At 38.6% G+C, this 24,046-nt stretch overlaps 2 protein-coding genes across 2 annotated transcripts; both read left to right on the top strand.

Annotated features, from left to right (window-relative positions):
- The first annotated feature begins 18,200 nt into the window (after positions 1 to 18,200).
- Positions 18,201 to 19,474, top strand: LOC125963871 (UDP-N-acetylglucosamine--peptide N-acetylglucosaminyltransferase 110 kDa subunit-like). The gene is made up of 2 exons (XM_049707439.1): positions 18,201 to 18,870; positions 19,470 to 19,474. The coding sequence occupies exons 1-2, from the start codon at positions 18,201 to 18,203 to the stop codon at positions 19,472 to 19,474; spliced, it is 675 nt and encodes a 224-aa protein (XP_049563396.1).
- Positions 19,475 to 20,130: 656 nt separating this feature from the next.
- LOC125964105 (UDP-N-acetylglucosamine--peptide N-acetylglucosaminyltransferase 110 kDa subunit-like) lies at positions 20,131 to 23,940 on the top strand. The gene is made up of 3 exons (XM_049708603.1): positions 20,131 to 21,597; positions 22,329 to 22,373; positions 23,121 to 23,940. Exon 1 carries the CDS (start codon positions 20,180 to 20,182, stop codon positions 21,338 to 21,340), a length of 1,161 nt encoding a protein of 386 aa, XP_049564560.1. The 5' UTR covers positions 20,131 to 20,179; the 3' UTR covers positions 21,341 to 21,597; positions 22,329 to 22,373; positions 23,121 to 23,940.
- Positions 23,941 to 24,046: the final 106 nt, after the last annotated feature.

Below are 24,046 nucleotides of genomic sequence, written 5' to 3'. Positions count from 1 at the left end.
TCTAAATTTACACAATAATGAAGAAATCAGCTACAAGTGGAGAGAATCAGCAAAAACAATCAATAGCAGAATTAAATTCCCAAGGCCATCCATCAGATGTTGGAATAATCAGGTGCCAGGCAGAAAATATACATAAAACTAGAACTGAAACAAGGAGCAAGGATGTTTTAAAAGACTGGGTAGGATCTTTCAAACATTTTTAAAGTACACGTCATTGATAAAGCTAAAAACTCGAAGGTCGTGTAATACAGCAGATTAATCATGGAGAAGAGTGAAATTATGCTGTTTTTAAAAATATGGCAGATCAGATTTCCTGCCTAATTATATAAGTTGATTTATCTTAAAAAATACACAGTATTTTAAAGACTTATTGGCTGTAAAATAAGTTAAGTGTATTTCAAAGGGCTTCTCTGCAAAGAGAAGTGAGAAGTAGCAAAACAGACAAAGTCAAGGGGAAAAAATGTCAATATATACATTGCTATAGGGTGAACTAAGCCTTAGGCCAGCAACTATGAGGAGGAGCTGACCCTTAGATACGTACAACTAAGCTGGAACCTTCAAAAAGTTCAACTATTTATAAGTAAAAAGATTTATTAAAACTAATAACCAAGTGTTTTAATTGACATCAGAAGAGTAAAACAATAAACCCTGAGAACATAGAAAAAGAGACAATAAAGATATGAGCAGAACTTAATAAAACAGAAAAAAGTATAAAATTGAGGTGATTTAGTAAGTCAAAAGAATATTCTTTGAAAAGATTTAAAAAAACAAACTTTGATTAAGCAAAACAAAAACGTAAGTAAATAATATACAGAAAGAATCAGGACAGTGTTATAGCAGAGAGTACAAACAGAGAATATATGAAATGCCAGTAAATTTGAACATTTCTGTAAAGTGGACAATTTCCTAGCTCCTAAAGTTTACCAAAACTGACACAAGAGGAAATTTGTAGCTGGAGTTCTTGCACCAGTAATGGAATTAAGTCAATAGTTTACAATCTTTCACCAAGAAAATACCAGACCCGGCCAGATCATTTGGGAGGTGAATTCTATCAAACTTCTGGTAAACAGATAACATGAATATTAACAAAGAAAAACTTCTAGAGAGTAGCAAAGGAACAATGCTCCTTTATTCATTTTATGAAGTCTATATAATCCTAATACTGAAAATAGATTAGGACTGTAAGGAAAAAGAAATTTACAGGTCAAATTTACTTGTAAATATAAAAGGAAAAATTTTAAACTATGATATTAGCTACCCACGTTCACTAGAGTAAGAAAAAGCACGAGCAAGTTAGGTCATCCAATGAATGAAAAGGTAGTTTAATGTCAAGAATATATATCAATAGATTGAAATCACCACATTTTATTTCTTTCCTCTGTCTCTTTAAAAAATTGGTAAGTACTTATATTGATCTCTCTTGTACTAGGCACTGTGCCAAGTCACTTACATATTTACTCCTTTAAACCTTCTATCATCCCTGGGGGAAAGTTCTATTTTGCTTCCATTTCTTAGCTAAGACTCTAACCCCCAGGAAAGTAAAGCAACATTTGTAAGTTTATGTGGATGGTCAGTGACGGGACCAGTACAGGAACATCCAAAGTCTGTGCTTGGAAACAGTGCCCCATGTTGACACTCACATTACAGATGAAAGGAAAGGAACCATGCACTTACCATATAGATTAAATCTCACATTACAGGTTAAAGGAAAGGAACCATGCACTTACATTATAGATTAATACCCACATAACAGGTTAAAAGAAAAAGAAACATGTGCTTCTCTCAAAAGTTGTAAAGAAGGCATATCCATTTCTAAATATATTTCCCAATTTCTTTTGCTTGTTTACTGACCTTTGTAGTGCATTTTGCCATGAGGAAAATTTTAATTCTTATATAATTAAATGTATCCTTTTTCTTTGTATCTTACAAAGATATTCCTCATGAATAATTTATTTCAGGTCTCCCAGGTTTCTGATACTTTTACACTTTCATTATTTTTTAACTTTTAACTAGTTGCTGTATCTAGAATTTAGTAATTCTATGATAGCCATATTTTCCCACTTTTGTTGAATAATTTTTGCTGCTGATCCAAAACGTGAATTTTATTTTAATCTCAATTCCCTTATGCTCTTGCATCTAATTTTAAGATGCTTCCTATTCCACTGGTTGTTTTGTCTATCTAAAACAAAATGCTACCTTAAAAATAATGTAATTATAATATAATAAATGTCATTAGTAAACAGAATACAATATATAATAAATAGCATAATATAAAATAACAAAATATAATTTACCATATAACAAGGTCAAAGGAGAGCAAAAGTATACAATCACTTGAAATATCCCCCAAAAGATATTTTATAAAATTCAATATACATTTGTAATTTAGAAGAAAGAGTAAAATAGGGATTGATGAATGCTTCCAAAATAAGAAGAAATTGTATGTCTGAAAGAGAAAGAGGTAAGTGATAGACTTTAGTAACACTGGCAATAAATGCAGGACAAGATGAGGATGCCTGATATAATGTTAAAGAAAAAGTATTATGTAACATTGTGTTTGCAGCACTGATGAGTTCAGTGAAAAGAGAATCTCATAGAAAAGAGTATCTCGTTCTTCTTAATGTATGTACACTTGTCCATTGCATGAACATAACAGCTTATTTAACCAATATGTTACTGATCTGCATCTGGATTTCTAGGTTTTCATGGAATTTTATTATGCACAGTTGCTTCAAACACTAGGACTTCCTCTTATGTTTATATCTTTTGAAAGAAACAATATCTCCACAGATGATTTATCTGTGCTTGCTGCTAGCTGACTTTGGGTACTTCTCAGTTCTTCCCTTTACCTTCCTAGTCAATATGAAAAGGGAAGGCAAGAAGGTCTCCTGTTTAGAGACTGTAAAGGTAGGTCTTGGTGATAAAGTCTTGGTGGTAAAGGCTAAAAGTATTAACCCAGAACAAATGTTTTTCCAGCTGTAACTGTGTGTGATTCCCTTGGCTTGATTCCGTAGAGGATGTAAGACAAGACTGTAGAATCTGCCCTCAAAGTGCTTCCAGTAGGATGAGCTAAGTCAAGTATGGTGGCATATCTAATTCAAGACAAAATATCACGTCTCCTTTTCTCTCCTGGCAAAACTTGGTGGAGTGAATGTAGAAGTCACTGTATGCTTTAAATTAAAGCAACACAATAAATCTTGTATTGGAAGGTGGTTATTCTGGTCTCTTTGTGGAGACGAATTGGAAATTGTCTAGATGAAGGAAAATTAGGTTAACCGAAGTTAAACTCATAAAAAATTGAGCATTAATTAAATATCTGTGGTCTATGTTTCTCTTTGATCATAATTTCTCCCAACTTATAGACCTCTTTGATACCTGATTAATCCTTGTCAAAGATACAGTTAACAATGATTATTACTGTGTATGAGGTTTTGCTTGGGCCCTGAAGAAACTATCCTAAATCACCAGCTATGATTGTCACTTGATTTCCTCACAGAGAACAATCAGAACTCCTTGTCTTAAGTGGCTTGGGATGTGAAACTAGTCAGTCTCTTAGATACTGTTAGAGGACCCTACAGAGCCCATTGGTGAAAGTTTGGAAAACACTGGGCTTCTTAAAATTCATTCTTGTAGTGCTTCAGGAAAGATCACTGAACCAAAAGGATAACGGTGTTTCTGGTTCTGTTGTTAGTGTTCTCCATGGAAACATTGCTGAAGCTTCTGGACTCAATTTCCTTCCCCATGTGTGAATGTCACTGAAAATATCCAACTCCATTCTATCCCCATGTAACTTCAGAAACTAAGCAAAATGAAGACTCAAAATTCATTTCAACTAATGAAATGAATATATAACATAGAATGGAACTGGGAAAATACCTGGTTTATATTCTGGAAAGCACCAACTATACAATTCTGGATAAGTTGCTTCATTTTGCTTAGTCTAATTTAATGCCCATCCCACAGGATGTTATGATGATTAATTTAATATCTTTGTATAACGTACAGTGTTATGTAATTTCTTCTTGTTTTTCTTGAGTAAATTCATATCCTTAAGCAACTCACTGTAAACAATAGTTACTTACTTGCTTAAATTACTCTTATCTTCTATTATCAGCTGAATTGTGTCCTGCTCAAGTTAATATGTGGAAGTCTTAACCCCCAATACCTCGTAATATGACTGTATTTGGAGATAAGGCCCTTAAATGGGTAACTGAGGTCAAATGAGGTCAAATGGGTGGGCTCTAATCCAATATGACTGGTGTCCTTATAAAAAGAAAATATTAGGACACAGACATGCACAGAGAGAAGACCATGTGAAGACAGAAGGAAAACATGGCATCTACAAACCAAGAAGAGATACTTGAGAAGAAATCAATCCTGCTGACACCTTATGTCAGATTTCTAGCCTCTAGACCTGTGAGTGAGTAAATTTCTGTTGTTTAACCTCCTCAGTCTCTGGTACTTTGTCATGGCAGCTCTAGGAAACTAATACAACTTTTTATGGCCTCCTTGTCTCAAGTTGAAAGTTCAATATTTGGCATCATAGCTAGGAAACAAAAATATCATCTACATTCCTTGTTGTAGTCTTTTCTTCCCCATTCTCATTGCTAGTAATTTCCATATTTGGGTCTGTTTGCTGTGCCTTGTAAACAGAGCGTTACGCTCATTTCTGGTCTTACTGCTAATATACAGTAAATGTGCAGATACTGAATAGATTTTGGAGAAGTGCAACAGATAGTTGGCACATGTATGTATGTGTGTGTATTCATATAATTTATACTTTTTCTCTATTTTCTTCCTTTGGTGTGAGCTGAGATTCTCTGCTTTTGTGACGAGTACTCCTGAATACTAATCCCTGCATTTAATTCACCAAAAATTGCCAATAATAATAATAATATAGGGAAAGAGAGAGTGATAGAGGGAGAAGAACAAACAATCAGGCAAGGGCAGTACTGTGAATCATTAGGGTCTTATTAATAAGATTATGTTAGTCTAGAGGAAATGACCGTAAATATCATAAGTGAGCCCAGTTGGTCTTTACTGACTGCTAGACACATCCCTGAGTTCTGTTCTTACTCTCCAACTGTATGATTACTACTGTCTGGAAGTATTATTTGAACAACTAAAGTCACTTAATGGAAAAGGAATATGTCTTTAGAGAATCAACAGTAAGTTTTCTATCTGATTACAAAGGAATGTTGACTATCTGGAAACCTCAGTCCTATTTGTAAGCAGGAAAGCATTGGCTATTAAAAGTGGATGATGTAAAGAGATGAGCAGAAACTTTGGCGATAGGTATACCTGGATTTAATTCTCACTGCTACCGCTTGGCAGCTGGATAGCCTTAGGCAAGTTTCATACCTCCCTGAAATTCACTTAATTCAGTCTGTAAAATGGCATAATAACTTATTATAGCATCCTTTTAGGAATTTTAAATCAGTTATTGAAATAAAAGTACACAATATATAGACAAGTATGGATTCCTCAATAGGTGTTTGACCTTTCATTTCTCCAGTATCCCACCCGCATCAAATAAAGAAAAATACTTTTTAAAATTTACGAATATTTCATTGTTCTAAAGTTAAAGCCATAAAAATAATCAAATGGCCTACTATCATACCGTTAGAAGAAAAAAAAAAAGGTGTTCATGAGAGTTCCATATTAGAATACAAGTTTTCCTTAAGCACCTGTTTATGTATGCTATTCTGCTCTTTACAATAAATAATTAAATTTAAAAGACTTAATTCCTCACTTTTAAGACCTTATTAGTTTACAGATTACATATTGACCTATGCTAAATTTTATACCGACCCATGCTAATGAATTCAGTACAGAAAACAAAAAACACTGCACTCAAGCAAACTACATATATATATATTTATATATATATATATATATAAATATATATATAACTTAAATGCATTTATATCCTACCGTGTCTCATAAAGCATTGTGGTAACTCACCGGAATACAGACAATCAAATATAATGGCAAAAGCACTTAATATAAACAGGGCCAAGGAAACGTAGAAGATGAAGAAAAGATGAGGGAAATGTGAACAGGAGGACGTGTAGTTAATCGAGTTGTATGTTTTGACCTTAAGATTCTCTGTGTGGGGACTTCCCTGGTGGCACAGTGGTTGGGAATCCTCCTGCCAGTGCAGGGGACATGGGTTCGGGCCCTGATCTGGGAAGATCCCACATGCCGCGGAGCAACTAAGCCCGTGCGCCACAACTATTGAGCCTGTGCTCTAGGGCCAATGAGCCACAACTACTGAAGCCCGCGTGCCACAACCACTGAAACCCCAGCGCCTAGAGCCCATGCTCCGCAACGAGAGAAGCCACAGCAATGAGGAGCCCGCACACCACAATATAGAGTAACCCCCACTCGCCCCAACTAGAGAAAGCCCATGTGCAGCAACAAAGACCCAACACAGCCAAAAATAAATAAATTTATTAAAAAAAAAAAGATTCTCTGTGGATAAAACAACATGTAAATAATTGGTTACAAAGCCACATTATTTGAAGGTGCCAGAGTGCACATTAACAGTCTGACACAAAGGGACAGCACAGGAAAACTATTCAAAGGTAAAGATTTTTAAATCTTTGCAGTTTGAAACCTTTTACAGCAAGTATAATGAGCTCGACACACATTTCAACACTCAACATGTTAATTGCATTGTTCAAAGCATGTCTCAAAGTCATTGGAAATAGTTGCTGTCTCTGTCTCTGATATGTAAAACAGACCTGTGATGTGTAAAACTCAGGAGGTATTGATATCCACTTTTTGGCATCTGAACAGGAAACAAAGTTGTTTCGCAGTGATAATAAAGAATGAAGTAAATGCAACAGTCAAATAAAAGACAAAGTACTGAGGGAATGTATTAACAAAACGAATCCAACTAAATTCTGGTGACCTGGGGCCTACGATTGTACACACTGCATGGAAATACCCCAGCCTAAATACTGGCATAGGAGGAAGGGTACTGCTAAGCCCATCACAGTATAATCCTTTTAAATGTCCCTTTCAAGGTTGTCTCCACTCAACACTGAGTATAGGAAATCTTCCCATCAGGCAGAAACACTGGCTGCGCAATGATTGACCAAGAAATTAACACACTAATGAATAATTGATGCTAATTTATTTCTATCTCTGACAACGGGAAACAGCACACACTCTGTGTCAATGGTATGTCCTCTTTCCCACTTTTCTAAATGGTCAATTATGTTTTTCCTTTCATTGCTTTATATCGTGTGGCAGGCATGATGGGAAATGGCTACCAATGGTTCTGTTATTGATTTCTACCTTCATTTCACTGTGGCTAAAGAAGATACTTTGTATGATTTCAGTTTCTTAAAAAGGTATTGGTACTTGTATTGTGGCGTAACATATGGTCTTTCCTGGAGAATGTTCCATGTGTACTTGAGAAAAATGTGTATTCTGCTGTTGTTGAGTGGAGTGATCTACATATAGCTGTTAGGTTTAGTTGGTTAAATGTGTTCTTCAGTCCCCCTACCTCTCTACTGATCCTCTGTCTAGATGTTTTATCCATTATTGAAAGCAAGGTATTGATCTCCAACTATTACTTTAGAACTATCTATTTCTTCCTTGAATTCTGTCAATGACTGCTTCACATATTCGGGGGGATGTTTGGTACATATATGTTTATAGCTGTTATATCTTCTTGATAGATTGAACTTGTTATCAACATATAGTGGCCTCCTCTTCCTCTTGTGATAGTTTTTGATTTAAAGATTATTTTGTGTGATATTAACGTGGCCATCCCAGATCTATCTATCTTCCTTCCTTCCTTCCTTCCTTCCTTTGTTTTTCTCTCTCTCTCTTTCTTTCTTTTTGTTACTATTTGCATGGGATATTTTATTCTGTGCTTTAACTTTCAACCAACTTGTGTCTCTTGAAATCAAGTGAGTTTTTTGCAGACAGCATATACTTGGATTATGGATGTTTTTAAAGTCCATTCTGCCAATATTTATCTTTTTTTTTTTTTTTTTTTTTTCTGATACGCGGGCCTCTCACTGTTGTGGTCTCTCCCGTTGCGGAGCACAGGCTCCGGAAGCGCAGGCTCAGCGGCCATGGCTCACAGGCCCAGCCGCTCCGCGGCATGTGGGATCCTCCACGAACCTGTGTCCCGTGCATCGGCAGGCGGACTCTCAACCACTGCGCCACCAGGGAAGCCCGCCAATATTTATCTTTTTATTGGAGAGCTTAATCCACTTACTTTTTCAAAAATTACTGATGAGGAAGAACTTAATTCTGTCTGTTTCCTGGCTGTTTTCTGTATGTCTTATGCATTTTTTGCCCCTCATTTACTCCATTACTGACTTCTTCTGTGCTTAGCCGATTTTGTTGTAGTGAACTCTTGATTCCTTTTTCATTTCTTTTTGCATATAGTGTATTGATATTTTCTTTGTGGTTATCAAGAAGATTACATTCACCCTTCTGAAGTTCAACCAATATCATTTGAATTGAAACCAACTTCAATAGCACACAGAAACTCTGTTCCTCTACAGTTCCATTCCTCCTCCTTACATTATTGCTGTCACAAATTACACCTTTATACTTTGTGAGCCCAATAACATGGATTTATGATTATTTTATGCATTTGTTTTTTCAATCATGTAAGAAATAAAAAGTAGAGTTACAAGCCAGTAGCACAATACTGGCTTTAGTATCTGCCCATGTATTTATCTTTACTGGAGATTTCTATTTCTCTATACAGCTTCGAGTTGCTGTCTAGTGTCTTCATTTCAACCTGAAGGTTCAATTTAGCATTTGTCATAGGGCAGTGTTAGGAAGTTGTAAAACAAACGCCCTCAGCCTTTGTTCATCTGGGAATGTGTTAATTTCTCCCTAAGTTTTGAAACCCGTTTGGCCAAATATAGAATTCTTGGTGGACAGTTTTTCTCTTTCAGCACTCTAAATATGTCTGGCCTCTTGCTTCCGTGGTTTCAGATAGGAAATTAGCTATGAATCTTTTTGAGGATCCCTGCTTTGTAACAAATTTGTTTTTTCTTTCTCCTTTGGGAGTAAAGATTCTTTCTCTGTCTTTTGGCATCTGAGAGTTTGATTATACTGTTTCTTGTTGTGGCGTTCCTTGAGTTTCTCTTAGTCCTGAAATCAGGCAAAGATTTACAGCAACCAAACACATACTGAACCAGGGAAGAGGCAATTTGAAAATGTCAGGAAAGCTTTGTGGCATTTTTACTTGCCCTTGCCCCATCTACTGTTAGTGTAGTGGTGGTCTTAAAGTGGTGGGGTCTTAATGCAGTGATAGTCTTAAAGTAGCAGCAGACCATTCGTAGTATGGGACCCTCAATCCTGCTTCAGGAGGGAGCAGAAGAGACCATACTCTCGGATTATTATGTGTATCTGTTCTAACCTGTCTGGGAGCTACCTGAAGGACTGACACAAGATGCTTATCTCTGTCTTAGCTAACCTGGAACACAGTCTGGAAAAGCAGCGGTCATTGCTCAAAAAAAGTGCAAGGTGAACTAACAAAGCACAGATGGCTGGGGCAGAAGACTGTGCATTGAAATACAATAGACCACATAAGATGCAGGAGCAAAAGTTGGGGGAGATTCTTTGGGAACTTAGAACATACAAAAAGTACACATGTGTCCAGAGAAATTAAGAAAACCACAAGCATACTCAAGATAAGATGCATGTTCTGAAAACACCAGAGGAGTCTCTAAGCTTTTACCATGGGCTGAGCCCTGAACTCAGTGCAGGTCAGCTAAATGTTGAAGGAGTGATCCAGCAATCTGCACAATGGGGAGAGGTGTGTGGTTTTGAGTGTGCATGTGGATGTGCTTGTGTATATTTGTTTTTGTCTTAGGTGCAGGAATTCAAAGACATCTCTGTCAAAACATTAGCTAAACATGAACTAAAGGAAGAGAGACTTCAGTGCCTACATACAATAAGGAGTACAGTCATTGCAAAACTAGTTTGGAAAGGTCCCTAAACAAACAGACTACTACAGCCTTCAACAATCCAAAGCCCAGAAAACCCTGGGAAAGTGGGAGAGTCTGATTTCCATAGACACCACGTTATAATATTTGAAAGCCAAATGTTCAACTAAAAAACTCACAAGGTATACAAAGACATGGAAAAGTATGATCCATTTAAGAAAACAAATTAATTGATGAAACCATCCCTAAGGAAGCCCAGACTTTTCTCCATTGCATATTCTTGCCTCCTTTGTCATAGATTCATTGACCATAAGTGCATGGGTTTCTTTCTGGGCTCTCTATTCTGTTCCAGTGATGGATGTTTTTGTGCCGGTACCATACTGTTTTGATTACTGTAGGTTTGTAGCACAGTCTGAAGCCAGGGAGCATGATTCCTCCAGTTGTGTTCTTCTTTCTCAAGACTGTTTTAGCTATTCAGGATCTTTTGTGTTTCCATACAAACTTTAAAATTATTTGTTCTAGGTCTGTGGAAAATGCCCTTGATATGTTGATATAGACTGCATTGAATCCGTAGATTTCCTTGGGTATGATGGTCATTTTAACAATATTAATTCTTCCAATCCGTGACCATGGTATATCTTTCCAGCTGTTTGTGTCACCTTTCATTTCTTTTATGAGTGTCATATAGTTTCCTGGGTACAGGTCTTTTACCTCCTTAGGCAGGTTTATTCTTATGTATTTTATTCTTTTTTATGCGATTGTAAATGGGATTGTTTCCTTAATTTCTCTTTCTGATAGTTCACTGTGAGTGTATAGAAATACAAAATTTATATATAGAAATCTATTGTATCCTGCAAATTTACCAAGTTCATGTTTGAGCTCGAATAGTTTTTTGATGGTGTCTTTCAGATTTTCTATGTATCATGCCATCTGCAAACAGTGACAGTTTTACTTTTTCCTTTCCATTTTGGAGTCCTTTTATTGATTTATTTTTTCTTGTCTGATTGCTGTGGCTAGGACTTCCAAAACTCTGTTCAATAAAAGTGGTGAGAGTGGGCATCCTTGTCTTGTTCCTGATCTTAGGGGAAATGCTTTCAGCTTTTCACCATTGAGTATGTTAGCTATGGGCTTGTCATATATGGCCTTTATTATGTTGAGGTATGTTCCCTGTATGCCCACTTTCTGGAGAGTTTTTACCATGAATGGATATTGAATTTTTTCAAAAGCTTTTTCTGCATCTATTGAGATGATCGTATGGTTTTTAGTCTTCAATTTGTTACTGTGATGATAAGAGACCTAAGACAGCTACAGAGGCTAAGTGACCTTTCCTTCCCTGAATGGGTAGGTATCCTTCTTCTGCCTTCTAATTGAGTTAGTATCTGAGTAAAGAACTGCCAGGTGTCATTTAGTTCACAATACACTGCTGTGGCAATATAGAAATGAATTTGCCTAAGTCATTTGGCTTTTCTCAATTATAGTAAATGAATATACTGAATGAATACTTCAACGTAAGGAAATATTCTTAAAAATATCTTAATGTAGGCAACTTCAGTGGAGAACTGAAATCAAAACAAAACATTCAGGTAAAGAGTTGAAATAAAAGTACACTCAGTTGTATCCAGTTTCCTCTTGTAAATCTCTCTTTTTAATTTGAGTGGACAGTCACTTGAGAATATCTGACTTGGGGCTAAGGAAATCTAAGCCTTCTTGGCCACACTGTATTCTCTTATGTCATTTAATAAAGACACCAGTTCGGCTGCTGAAAAAAGAGTGGGAAAACTCAATCCCTCACATCCAAAGGGCGCCTCTTGAAAATATGTGTGTTGTTGTAGTTATTTTGCTCTTCTGGCCTCAGAAGTTCTAATCTTAACCTTAGCCCCTCATGGAGAGAGACTTTGTGAACCAATTCCCACATTACTCATTATGTGACTGTTGAAAAAGAGCAACCCAGCTCTTTTCCTGTGCTTTCAACCAGTTATCTTCTTCAAAAATCTGTTTGGATTGTTATACCTTAATCTTGCCTGGCAAGGGACTTATGGGAAGGTTCTTATGGTTTGAAAGTTTGGTGCCAGTATCTGCAAAGAAAGAAGAAAGATGTGTTTATCAAACATCCCAATAGTGAAGGTGTGTGAAAGCAACTTTTGAAAAAGTTAACCTGTCAAAGTTTAGCCGTATTATTACATTTTATTTTATTCATTGAAAATAAATAATTATCAATGAATCGTTTCTAGATTTTCTAGTTTCCCAAAGTTCCCTGTATTCACATTCTAAGAGGAAAAATGGTATTTTAAGTCACTGCTCTCCACCTTATATTATTTATAATCACTCCTCGTGACTTCTTCCTTCCAAGAAACGTGATCCTGAGAAGTGTCCTTTGTTTGTCTTTGTGGAATAAGTGATGAGGATGCGTCCTGGAGACCTGTGAGATGTTTAACTTGTGGCATAATGCAACTAGGATGGAGAGTTCTGGAAAGATCTGGAAAGGTGGGTGGTAGAGTGTGGCCAGATGTGGGAGAAGAGAGACGTACAGAGAGAGGGAGAGGAAATTTTCAGAGGGAGAAAATGAAACAAATAATTAAATAAGTTTTGTTGTGTGGTGTGGGATGCAAGCCTTCCTCTCCCCCTTTCCTTCACAATGTCTTTGTTAAAGACTGTGTTTTTCATTAGTTTTACTAAGATAGGATTTGCCGTTTTGTTTGAATACTGAGAATGGACCCATGGAAACAGTTACATTTGGGTTATCTCTGACTGTCTTTAATGAAGAACATAAATATTGGCCACACTATCTATGCACATGCTATCACCATGCCTTTTTTGTTCTCTGTTCATGTATCTAAGTCTACTTCTTTCTTTAAGGTCAATCTCAAATCTCATCTGAAATGTACATTTATTGATAGATTCGACCCATAATGAACTGTCCCTTCTTTGTCCTCCTTAGGCTCTGATTATTTATAAAAACTCATTTTTGAACTTAGAAACTGTCCAATGTGATATATTAGTTATTTCACCAGCATATGTTATATCCTGAACACAATTATACGGTTTTGTGGGAATGGGATCATACATTCTGTAATTTTCCTCAGTACTTACACTTACTTTGTTAAAAAGCACATTCATTCATCTAAACATCATTTATTGGGTGTTAATTAAATATCTCAACTCAGTAAATATTGTTTGAATGAATGCATGCATGAATGAGGGAGTGTGCAATAGGTAGCCTAATGTACCGCCCAATGTGAGAAAACCAAAAACATAAACACAAAAGCAAGCCAAAAAGTGGACCAGGACTTTCTGTAAAATATCCTGCTTTTTGTTGGATGATGCCATGAAAATCAAGATGCTCCTGAAAGGTCTTAAGAGCTGACCAAGAATAGTAAACAATTGAAATTCTCTCAGGCTTCTTCAACCCTATCTCTGGACACATTTATACCTCTCAGGAATGGTATTAAAAGAAGAGATTAATAAAGCTTTTATAGATGAGTTGATAAATCTCTAAATATTTAAGTCTTCATTGTCTCCTAGTTTTTCTCTATTTTGGGTTTCCAAAAGATTTCAATAAACCACAGGATAATTAAAAATTAGACATTATCTTTCTTACCTTGACGTTTTTTGATGGTAAACACCTTTTTATTGTCTCCATAGTGCTGCCCAATTTCCACCAGTACAGTACTTAAGTGAATTTTGCTCTGGATGGTGGGATATATAAGATGTAAATGAATTGTTTGTATATGTTTTAGAATTCTTCAGAAGGGCCTGGCCATGGAAATGCATTGAATATTACTTAAATAACTAAAGTAACTTCCTGAGAATTATTATTCTCTTCTGGTTAGGATACTATCTGCTCTGGTTTGTTAAAATTTCCCTTTAGAGTGGTTTTAATTTTGTTTCTGATAGGGTCCTAGGATTTATTGCCACGCCCATCCTGCATCTGTTTTTCTTTGAATTACTCTCCTTGCAGTTTCTGATTCATACAGGGCCTTACAGGTTAGTGACAACCTGGCCATCACAACGCTGGGAAGGAGAGGCCTGCTTTTCAGAGGTGTTGATGTTTTCTGTACCTGAAGGTTTTCAAGAGATATCAATCTTCCTCACCACCGCCCTTGGCCCTCTTAATGGACTAAGCAGTTCCTCATGAAATTTCTGTAGGATATCTGTACCAACTTCTCAATATTGTTCCATCCTTAGTCTAAATTCCTGGCCTCAAGATAATGTTAGATTTCTAGCTCCAGCCCCTATTTACATAAGGCCTATACTAAGGAACGGAACCCACAGACATCAGTCCGCTCTTCTTTCTCTGGATTTAATTTCTCTGTTACTTTCTGAAACATGCAGGTGTTCCTTTCTTTCTTTTAGTCTCAGCTATGTGCTTTTAACTTTTTCAAAATTGACCCAGAATGTACATGTGTCTCCAGTAAGAGTACATTAAATTGAGCTTAGTCTGCTATTCTACTGGCATATTTGAGATCCAGATAATTTGCTACTTAACTGGATTCAATGACCTGTATATTTCAGGCATCTAAAACTCACCATGTTCCAAATTTCCCTCCTTATAGTTAGTAATTTTCTTGGGAATCTGGATGAGATTAAATGGAATAAAGTTAGTGAGTGGCCCAGGAATGCCTGAAAGTTTGTTTGTCAGAGTGGCCAGGGAAAGTTAAGCAAGGAAGAAAAGCAAATGAAAAACAGAATCCCATTATTATGGCTGAGTTTACTCCCAGGATTCCATGCAGAGCTCTCTGTAGAGCTGGGTTGGGTTATAACTTATGCCAGAGCTCTACGTGGGGCTGACACCATCTCATGCCAAGCTCTCAGTTCTGGACTAACGTCATCTCTGGTCCACTCTGTGGAGTGGAAACTTTGGAGGAATGGCCAATGTGTTCCACGGTGTAGGAAGAGGGAACTTGTGAATGTGACTTTCTAAATTGTGGAGGAACTAACCACTGTAAATGTGCCTTGAACTATGTTGTTTAATTTGACCAGTGAGATCAGTGACATTCCCCTTGAATGAAATGCTGCTACGTATATGAGCAGAAAAACAAAACTGGTATAAGGAATAGATAGCTAGTGGGAAGCAGCCTCATAGCACAGGGAGATCTGCTCGGTGCGTGACCACCTAGAGGGGTGGGATAGGGAGGGTGGGAGGGAGGGAGATGCAAGAGGGAGGAGATATGGGGACATACGTATAACTGATTTACTTTGTCATAAAGCAGAAACTAACACACCATTGTAAAGCAATTATACTCCAATAAAGATGTTAAAAAAAAAACTGGTATAAGGAGATGGAGAGACTGGGAGTCTTATTTTCCCACCAATTAACTTTGCCTCTGTGACCATGACCTTCCCTTTGAGTCTCCTAGACCTTGGGGATGATCGCAGCCCCTGGGTTGGGTGACGGCAACCCCATCTTCACTAGAACCTCTATAGTTAACTTTGATTTTTCCAACTCCGTCTATCCATCCCATGTGTGCAGTCAGACATTTGATCTTGGACTTTTCCTGACAAAATATGCTTGAATGTAACCATTTCTTTTCACTCCCACTGCTACTGCTATTGTCACTGCCTTAACTAGGGCTTTATCTTTAAGTTCTTTATATAAATATATAAATATCTATATATAAATATAATATACAAATAAATAAAATATAATATTAATTCTGATGATTTTAAAGTCTTTTCTTGATAAAGACTTTTCCTGATAAAGATACACAATATCTTATATAAATATTTTTGTATTATCTGTTCTTAGAATTTTAGCCATATGATTCTATCTCTTGGTTTGTCTAGAAGTTTTCGATTGAATGCTGGCTATTTTATTTGGCTTTTTTTGTTTTTCTCAGTGGAAACGTTGTTTTGCTTCAAAATATTTTATTCTACCTGGAAGTAGCAAATCTTCAAATTACAATTTTTTAAATGCTTTCAAATATCAATACTATAGGTGTCACAAAATCTAGAAAAATGACATTTAAAAATGAACTACTGCCAGATGTGTCTCTATAAAACTTTTCCCCCACTCTTTTAGCTATATATTCTTTAACTGCCTCCTCGTACGACAGTTTATGTATTTTCGAAATCAAATTTTAAGAAATAAACTTTGTAGTTTTTAGACATAGATTTCTTGTACCATGGTTGATTAGAATTTGCTTCTAGTTATTAATAGTTTAGAAAAGTTTATTTCAGCTTCACAATTTATTATTGATAATGTCACATTAATTTTCATTGTTAACTTTGAGAAAACCTCTATGGATTACTTCCTCATAAATATTTACTATTATAAATGCATTACTGATTTCAGTACTGCTATAGGTTTGTGCATTACAGGGACTCTGATAAAATACTCATTCACACCATTCCATTACACACATTGTGGATGGAGTATATTCATTCATTCATTTATTTAGTTAGTTAGTTAGTTATTTAGTTATTTATTTTTGGCTGTGTTGGGTCTTCATTGCTGTGCGCAGGCAGGCTTTCTCTACTTGCAGGGAGTGGGGGCTACTCTTCGTTGCGGTGCACAGGCTTCTCATTGCGGTGGCTTCTCTTGTTGCAGAGCACGGGCGCTAGGCACGGAGGCTTCAGTAGTTGTGGCTCGCAGGCTCAATAGTCGTGGCTCACGGGCTCTAGAGCGCAGGTTCCGTAGTTGTGGCACACCGGCTTAGTTGCTCCGTGGCATGTGGGATCTTCCCGGACCAGGGCTCGAACCCTTGTCCCCTGCATTGGCAGGTGGCTTCTTAACCACTGCGCCATCAGGGAAGCCCCTGGAGTATATTCTTGACAGAAGAAAATTTCCGTTTTGACTAAGCATTGATGAGAAGTGAATCTTTGACTTATCTTTCACATGCCTGATGATTGAAATAATTTTCCACAGAATAGCTTCTGGTTTTGTACTTTTCAGTTCTTTTTTTCTTCTTCAAACGCACATGCTTTGAGAGCTGTGAAGTGCAAGACATGGCTATATTGTAAGGTGGTTTTTGTCCTTATGCTTCTGTGTCTTGTGCTAGTTAAGTCAGTAGAGTAGTCAGTATGAGTACTGGAAGTTATTCCTGTAATGGGATAGTATATAGTCAATTACATATGGTGATGTCTGAAAATCACATAATAGCCTCACTTAAAACATCTCCTTAGGGCTTCCCTGGTGGCGCAGTGGTTGAGAGTCCACCTGCCGATGCAGGGGACACGGGTTCGTGCCCCGGTCCGGGAAGATCCCACATGCCGCGGAGCGACTAGGCCCGTGAGCCATGGCCGCTGAGCCTGTGCGTCCAGAGCCTGTGCTCCACAACGGGAGAGGCCACAACAGTGAGAGGTCCGCGTACCACAGAACAAAAGAAAATCTCCTTAGCCAGATTTCAAAAAAGCCTGTGGCCATTCCAATATGATCCAACATAGCGGAATATGATAGAAGGAAAATTGGCAAAGAAAGAGACGCTGGTCTTACCTGATGGAAGTTAAAATATCTCACTTTTGACAATTTTGCAAAAACCTATAATTACATGAATTAATTTCTAGGGTTCTTCATAGGACCTAAAAAGGAACCCATAGAGTTGTGGAACAACAATAGAAGCTTCTGTGATGAGAAGCCCGGGCACCGCAACAAAGAGTAGCCCCCGCTTGCCGCAACTGGAGAAAGTCTACACGCAGCATTGAAGACCCAATGCAGCCAAAATAAAAATAAATAAATAAAAATAAATAAATTTATTTTTAAAAAAGTAATACTCAGCTTTGAGGCATGAGAAGAGAAATTAGCTAATCCTTTCAGAACTTTTAAAATATCAAACTCAGTCTCTAAGATTTTAGCATTATATACAACATCGATTACTTATTAGTGGTTTGGGAAGGCCAATTTAAAATTTTCTGATCTTACTGTATTGAAATTCACGGCCCTAATGTTTTCCACATTGACTATATGAATGATGAAGTAAAGTCAATCATGTATTTCCTTTCCGACTGGGCAGAAAACAAAATTTTGAAAAGTGTTTGGACTACTGACTTTTGATTTCTTCTAAGGCAAGTGTATAGGTAATTTTTATTCCCTGATTAGGAGAAAAATGGTGGAAGAGGGCAGGGTTAAGAATGAAGATTTCAAGAGCGTAAGAGTTAGACGACCAACCAGAGTTCCTAAGGTTCGGTGCCTGTAACTGTCGCCGCCGCTTAAGCCTGCCAAAGCAGTGGTACGGCTGCTGCCCTCGTATTTGCTACCTCTAGAAACATTCTTGCCAGTAGTGGTGGCAGCGGGACTCAATTACCCCCTTTTCTCACTCTCTGCAGACCCTCCAGATGGCGTCTTCTGTGGGCAACGTGGCCGACAGCACAGAACCAACGAAACGTATGCTTTCCTTCCAAGGGTTAGCTGAGTTGGCACATCGAGAATATCAGGCAGGAGATTTTGAGGCAGCTGAGAGACACTGCATGCAGCTGTGGAGACAAGAGCCAGACAATACTGGAGTACTTTTATTACTTTCATCTCTACACTTCCAGTGTCGAAGGCTGGACAGATCTGCCCACTTTAGTACTCTGGCAATTAAACAGAACCCTCTTCTGGCAGAAGCCTATTCGAATTTGGGGAATGTGTACAAGGAAAGAGGGCAGTTGCAGGAAGCAATTGAGCATTACCGGCATGCATTGCATCTCAAGCCAGATTTCATCGATGGTTATATTAACCTGGCAGCGGCTTTGGTAGCAGCAGGCGACATGGAAGGGGCAGTACAAGCTTACGTCTCTGCTCTTCAGTGCAATCCTGATTTGTACTGTGTTCGCAGTGACCTGGGGAACCTGCTGAAAGCCCTGGGTGGCTTGGAAGGAGCCAAGTCATGTTATTTGAAAGCAATGGAGACGCAACCGAACTTTGCAGTAGCTTGGAGTAATCGTGGCTGTGTTTTCAATGCACAAGGGGAGATTTGGCTTGCAATTCATCACTTTGAAAAGGCTGTCACCCTTGACCCCAATTTTCTGGATGCTTATATCAGTTTAGGAAATGTCTTGGAAGAGGCACGGATTTTTGACAGAGCTGTGGCAGCTTACCTTTGTGCCCTAAGCTTGAGCCCAAATCATGCAGTGGTGCATGCCAACCTGGCTTGTGTATACTATGAGCAAGGCCTGATAGATCTGGCAATAGACACCTACAGGCGAGCTATTGAATTGCAACCACATTTCCCTGATGCTTACTGCAACCTAGCCAACGCTCTGGAAGAGAAGGGCAGTGTTGCCGAAGCAGAAGATTGTTATAATACAGCTCTGCGGCTGTGTCCCACCCATGCAGACCCTCTGAATAACCTAGGCAATATCAAGGGAGATCAGGGAAACATTGAAGAGGCAGTTCGCTTGTATTGTAAAGCATTAGAAGTCTTCCCAGAGTTTGCTGTTGCCCATTCAAATTTAGCAAGTGTATTGCAGCAGCAGGGAAAACTGCAGGAAGCTCTGATGCATTATAAGGAGGCTGTTCGAATCAGTCCTACCTTTGCTGATGCCTACTGTAACATGGGAAACACTCTAAAGGAGATGCAGGATGTTCAGGGAGCCTTGCAGTGTTACACTCGTACCATTCAGATTAACCCTGCACTTGCGGATGCCCACAGCAATCTGGCTTCCATTCACAAGTATTCAGGGAATATTCCAGAAGCAATTGCTTCTCATCGCACTGCTCTGAAGCTTGAACCTATTTTCCTGACGCTTATTGTGATTTGGCTCATTGCCTGCAGATTGTCTGTGATTGGACAGACTATGATGAGCGAATGAAGAAGTTGGTCAGCATTGTGGCTGACCAGCTGGAGAAGAATAGGTTGCCTTCTGTGCAGCCTCATCATAGTATGCTCTATCCTCTTTCTCATGGCTTCAGGAAGGCTATTGCTGAGAGCCACGGGAACCTCTGCTTGGATGAGATCAGTGTCCTTCACAAACCACCGTACGAACATGCAAAAGACTTGAAGCTCAGTGATGGTCGACTGCGTGTAGGATACGTGAGTTCTGACTTTGGGAATCATCCTACTTCTCATCTTATGCAGTCTATTCCAGGCATGCACAATCCTGATAAATTTGAGGTATTCTGTTATGCCCTGAGCCCAGATGATGGCACAAACTTCCGAGCGAAGGTGATGGCAGAAGCCCATCATTTCATTGATCTTTCTCAGATTCCATGCAATGGGGAAGCAGCTGATCGCATCCATCAAGATGGTATACACATCCTTGTAAATATGAATGGTTATACGAGGGGTGCTCGAAATGAACTCTTTGCTCTCAGGCCAGCTCCTATTCAGGCAATGTGGCTGGGCTACCCTGGGACCAGTGGCGTGCTTTTCATGGATTATATCATCACAGATCAGGAAACTTCACCTGCTGAAGTTGCTGAGCAGTATTCTGAGAAACTGGCTTATATGCCCCATACTTTCTTTATTGGTGATCATGCTAATATGTTCCCTCACCTGAAGAAGAAAGCAGTCATCGATTTTAAGTCCAATGGGCACATTTATGACAATCGGATTGTGCTGAATGGCATCGACCTCAAAGCATTTCTTGATAGTCTCCCAGATGTGCACATTGTCCAGATGAAATGTCCTGATGGAGGAGACAACGCAGACAGCAGTAATACAGCTCTTAATATGCCTGTCATTCCTATGAATACTATTGCAGAGGCAGTTATTGAAATGATTAACAGAGGACAAATTCAGATAACAATTAATGGATTCAGTCTTAGCAATGGACTGGCAACTACCCAGATCAACATTAAGGCTGCCACTGGAGAGGAGGTTCCCCGTACCATTATTGTAACCACACGTTCTCAGTACGGGTTACCGGAAGATGCCATTGTGTACTGTAACTTCAATCAGTTATATAACATTGACCCATCTACTTTGCAGATGTGGGCAAATATTCTGAAGCGTGTTCCCAATAGTGTACTGTGGCTGTTGCGTTTTCCAGCAGTAGGAGAACCTAATATTCAACAGTATGCACAAAATATGGGCCTTCCCCAGAAGCGTATCATTTTTTCACCTGTTGCTCCTAAAGAGGAACATGTTCGGAGAGGCCAGCTGGCTGATGTCTGCTTGGACACTCCACTCTGTAATGGACACACCACAGGGATGGATGTCCTTTGGTCAGGGACACCCGTGGTGACTATGCCAGGAGAGACTCTTGCTTCCCGAGTTGCAGCTTCCCAGCTCACTTGTTTAGGCTGTCTTGAGCTTATTGCTCAAAATAGACAAGAATATGAAGACATAGCTGTGAAACTGGGAACTGATCTAGAATACCTGAAGAAACTTCGTGGCAAAGTCTGGAAGCAGAGAACATCTAGCCCTCTGTTCAACACCAAACAATACACAATGGACCTAGAGCGGCTCTATCTACAGATGTGGGAGCATTACGCAGCTGGCAACAAACCTGATCACATGATTAAGCCTGTTGAAGTCACTGAGTCGGCCTAAATAATGACTGTGTGCACAGGAGAATTACCGTGTACCTGAGCCTCAACGTTCTGGGGGAAAGGGAACTACTTTTTCCTTATCTGTACAATACCATGCTGCAGATGGGTGACAGACAATGATAAGAAATAGCACAGCCAGACTTGCTTCCTGCATGATCGTGATCACGATAGGGAGAGACACAAGAGATGGGAAACTGCTGTTCCACAAGGAGTCTCCATAGAATTTTGCAGCAGCCAGGTGTCTGGAAGGTCTGGAAGGTAAGTCTGGAAGGTCTGATCTCCCTTGGTCTTCCATGGGATGGATGGTTAGTGTGGAAGGGAGATAGAGATTGCCCAGCCATTTTGTGATTATCATGGATTGATTGAGTCTTCTGAATTAGTATTTTTCTTTATATTTTGGGTATTGGAGCTTTTAAAAATGTTTGGTTTCAGGTATTTTTATTCATGTGAAGTGTGTATGATTCTCTTGAGATAAGCTTTTAAGCTAAAATATTCCTTGTTTTAGCTTCTGAACTCTACAGATAAATGGGGACTTTGCTGGTATAGTCTTTTTATAGGTTTTATAAACCACTTGAGCCTATATCAGTCATTTTAGTGTCTGACATAATGTTTGGAACTATCAGTGCTCTGTTGGTTTATAGATGATGGCTTAAATTCTTTTCCTGGTCCATTTCCTTCTTCCTTCCCCCCACTTCAAAAATTCTCCTGTAACTTGGCTAACAAAAAACCAAGTCTGATTCAAAACCTCCCAGAGTGTTTCTCTTAACCGCATCATCTGGTGCCAAATGAAGATTCTTAGGAGTGATTATTAATTCTGAAGGGCACAGTTGTGGTACTGTCACTGATGATAATAATAATGGATGTTTGGCCTAGAGTTTTGACCTATTTCACCAGTGTTTTACCGTTGACTGCCCCTCTATGCTGCTTCCAAAAGTGATAGTGTGTGTTAAGATTTTTACTTTCATTTCTAAAGTTTGTTTTTTTTTTAGTGAGTCCTGTTCTTCCTTTTTCTTTCAGCAGAAATGAAATCCCAGGTAAGTATAAGTACTCAAATATTTGATCAGTAAGTCACAGTTATCTCCAGTACATTAAATAACTTTCATCAAAAAACATGTTATAGGTAAAAAGCTCTGAAGGACCAGCTATGTATATGATAATTATGTTTCAGACCTTCTAGGGTACTATATATAATAACTTGTCTTCTGGACGTGGTCTTGAAGTCTTTATGGATCCAGCCTCAGTAGTAGTGAACTGCACTGCTGCTTGGTTTGGAGTACAAATTAGACCTTAGCCCTCCTGGAGGTTGAGTTTTTGGTATTGAAAACCATAGGAATGAAATTATTGTATTTCAACAAAGGATCGAGGGCTTGAGGCTGAAACAAGGCAACATACGTGTGCGAAGCAGTCAGCCTTGAGGGCAGGTAAGGACATGCCAGGCATGCGGCCGCTGCTCGAAGGGACTGTCCCTACTTGTTCCCCTCCTTGTTCCATTCCATGGGAGATAAATCACCAGGGCCCAGAGATCAGAAAGAATGTAAAATGAGACAAGCAAAGCTGTCTCCCCCCTGCACATGCAGGTTATTTTTGATGCTTCTGGGTTTATGGGTTTCCTCCCAGGGAAGTTAACCTTGAGCCGAGACAGTCTGTAGATAATGTAAACCACCATCTGGCAGCCTTCCTTTTTCTAGTCTAGATAATCTGCAACTGTAGCATAATAAAATTTGCCTTGCAACCATCAGTTGTCTTGGTCCTTCTGACCCCATCCGTCGGTGCCACTTCAGTTCCTTACCCCTTCCCTTCTGACCCTGGGCGGTGAGATCCTCTTTCTCCGGCTGGTCCGCGGCACACATGAATATATGTTTTTGTCTTGCTGTACTGCACCTGTGCTGTCTAGTAACAGATATTTTGTCTGCTAGTAGTGTTCTAGATTATGTCTTTCCAAAGCGCTGAGGCAGTGCACCTATTCTGTAGTTGCAGCTGATGCCTGAATGTAGCCTAGCTGACAAATTATTGATTAATAAGAATTTGAATTTCTGAAAGATTTGTACTGTTAACCAAAATCTGAGCAAGGAGTCTCAAATGTAATTCTTAGCCAGAATTACATGTTAATGAACCATTTAACAGTGTAAATCAAGGAACATCAGTGTAAGGATTTCTTTTAATTTATTTTTTACCTGCTTGAAATATCAGTTAAAGTTTGCCAGCTTGGTTGCAGATGAACGGACGTTGGAAGTTCACCAAACTACTTAATGTGGGATAGGATAATAGACTTCCAGCGCCCTCAAGGCTGTGACCTTGCAGCCATTTTACATAGCACATCCTCCTCCTATAGGGATGAACCTTTCCCTGGCCCGAAAAGTAGCAGCTCTGTTGAAGCTTTGCTTATTGTAACAGGCTTTTGTTTCCAGGTTACATGTCTGTGGAAGACTTAATTCTGAATAGAGATATAGATATTACTGGAAACTAATTGTTTTTTCTATTATACTCTGATTTATCAAAAAAGTAAAACATTTAAACTGTGCTACAGAAATTCAGAAGTTGTCTTGCAATCTTTAAACAATAAATGAATGAGTTGCCCTTAAAAAAAAAAAAAAGGATTAAGCAGTTAAGCTCTTGGTCTCACATCAGACAAATTTTCCTATACCTTCTGTCAATATTGTTAACAGAGACTGTTATTTTATTAATCCTTATGATCCCATGATTCTTT

Source organism: Orcinus orca, chromosome 3 (assembly GCF_937001465.1).
Source record: "Orcinus orca chromosome 3, mOrcOrc1.1, whole genome shotgun sequence".
NCBI classification, from domain to species: Eukaryota; Metazoa; Chordata; class Mammalia; order Artiodactyla; family Delphinidae; genus Orcinus; species Orcinus orca.
Note: the sequence above shows the minus strand (reverse complement) of the source record. Positions and strands in the feature narration are given on the sequence as shown.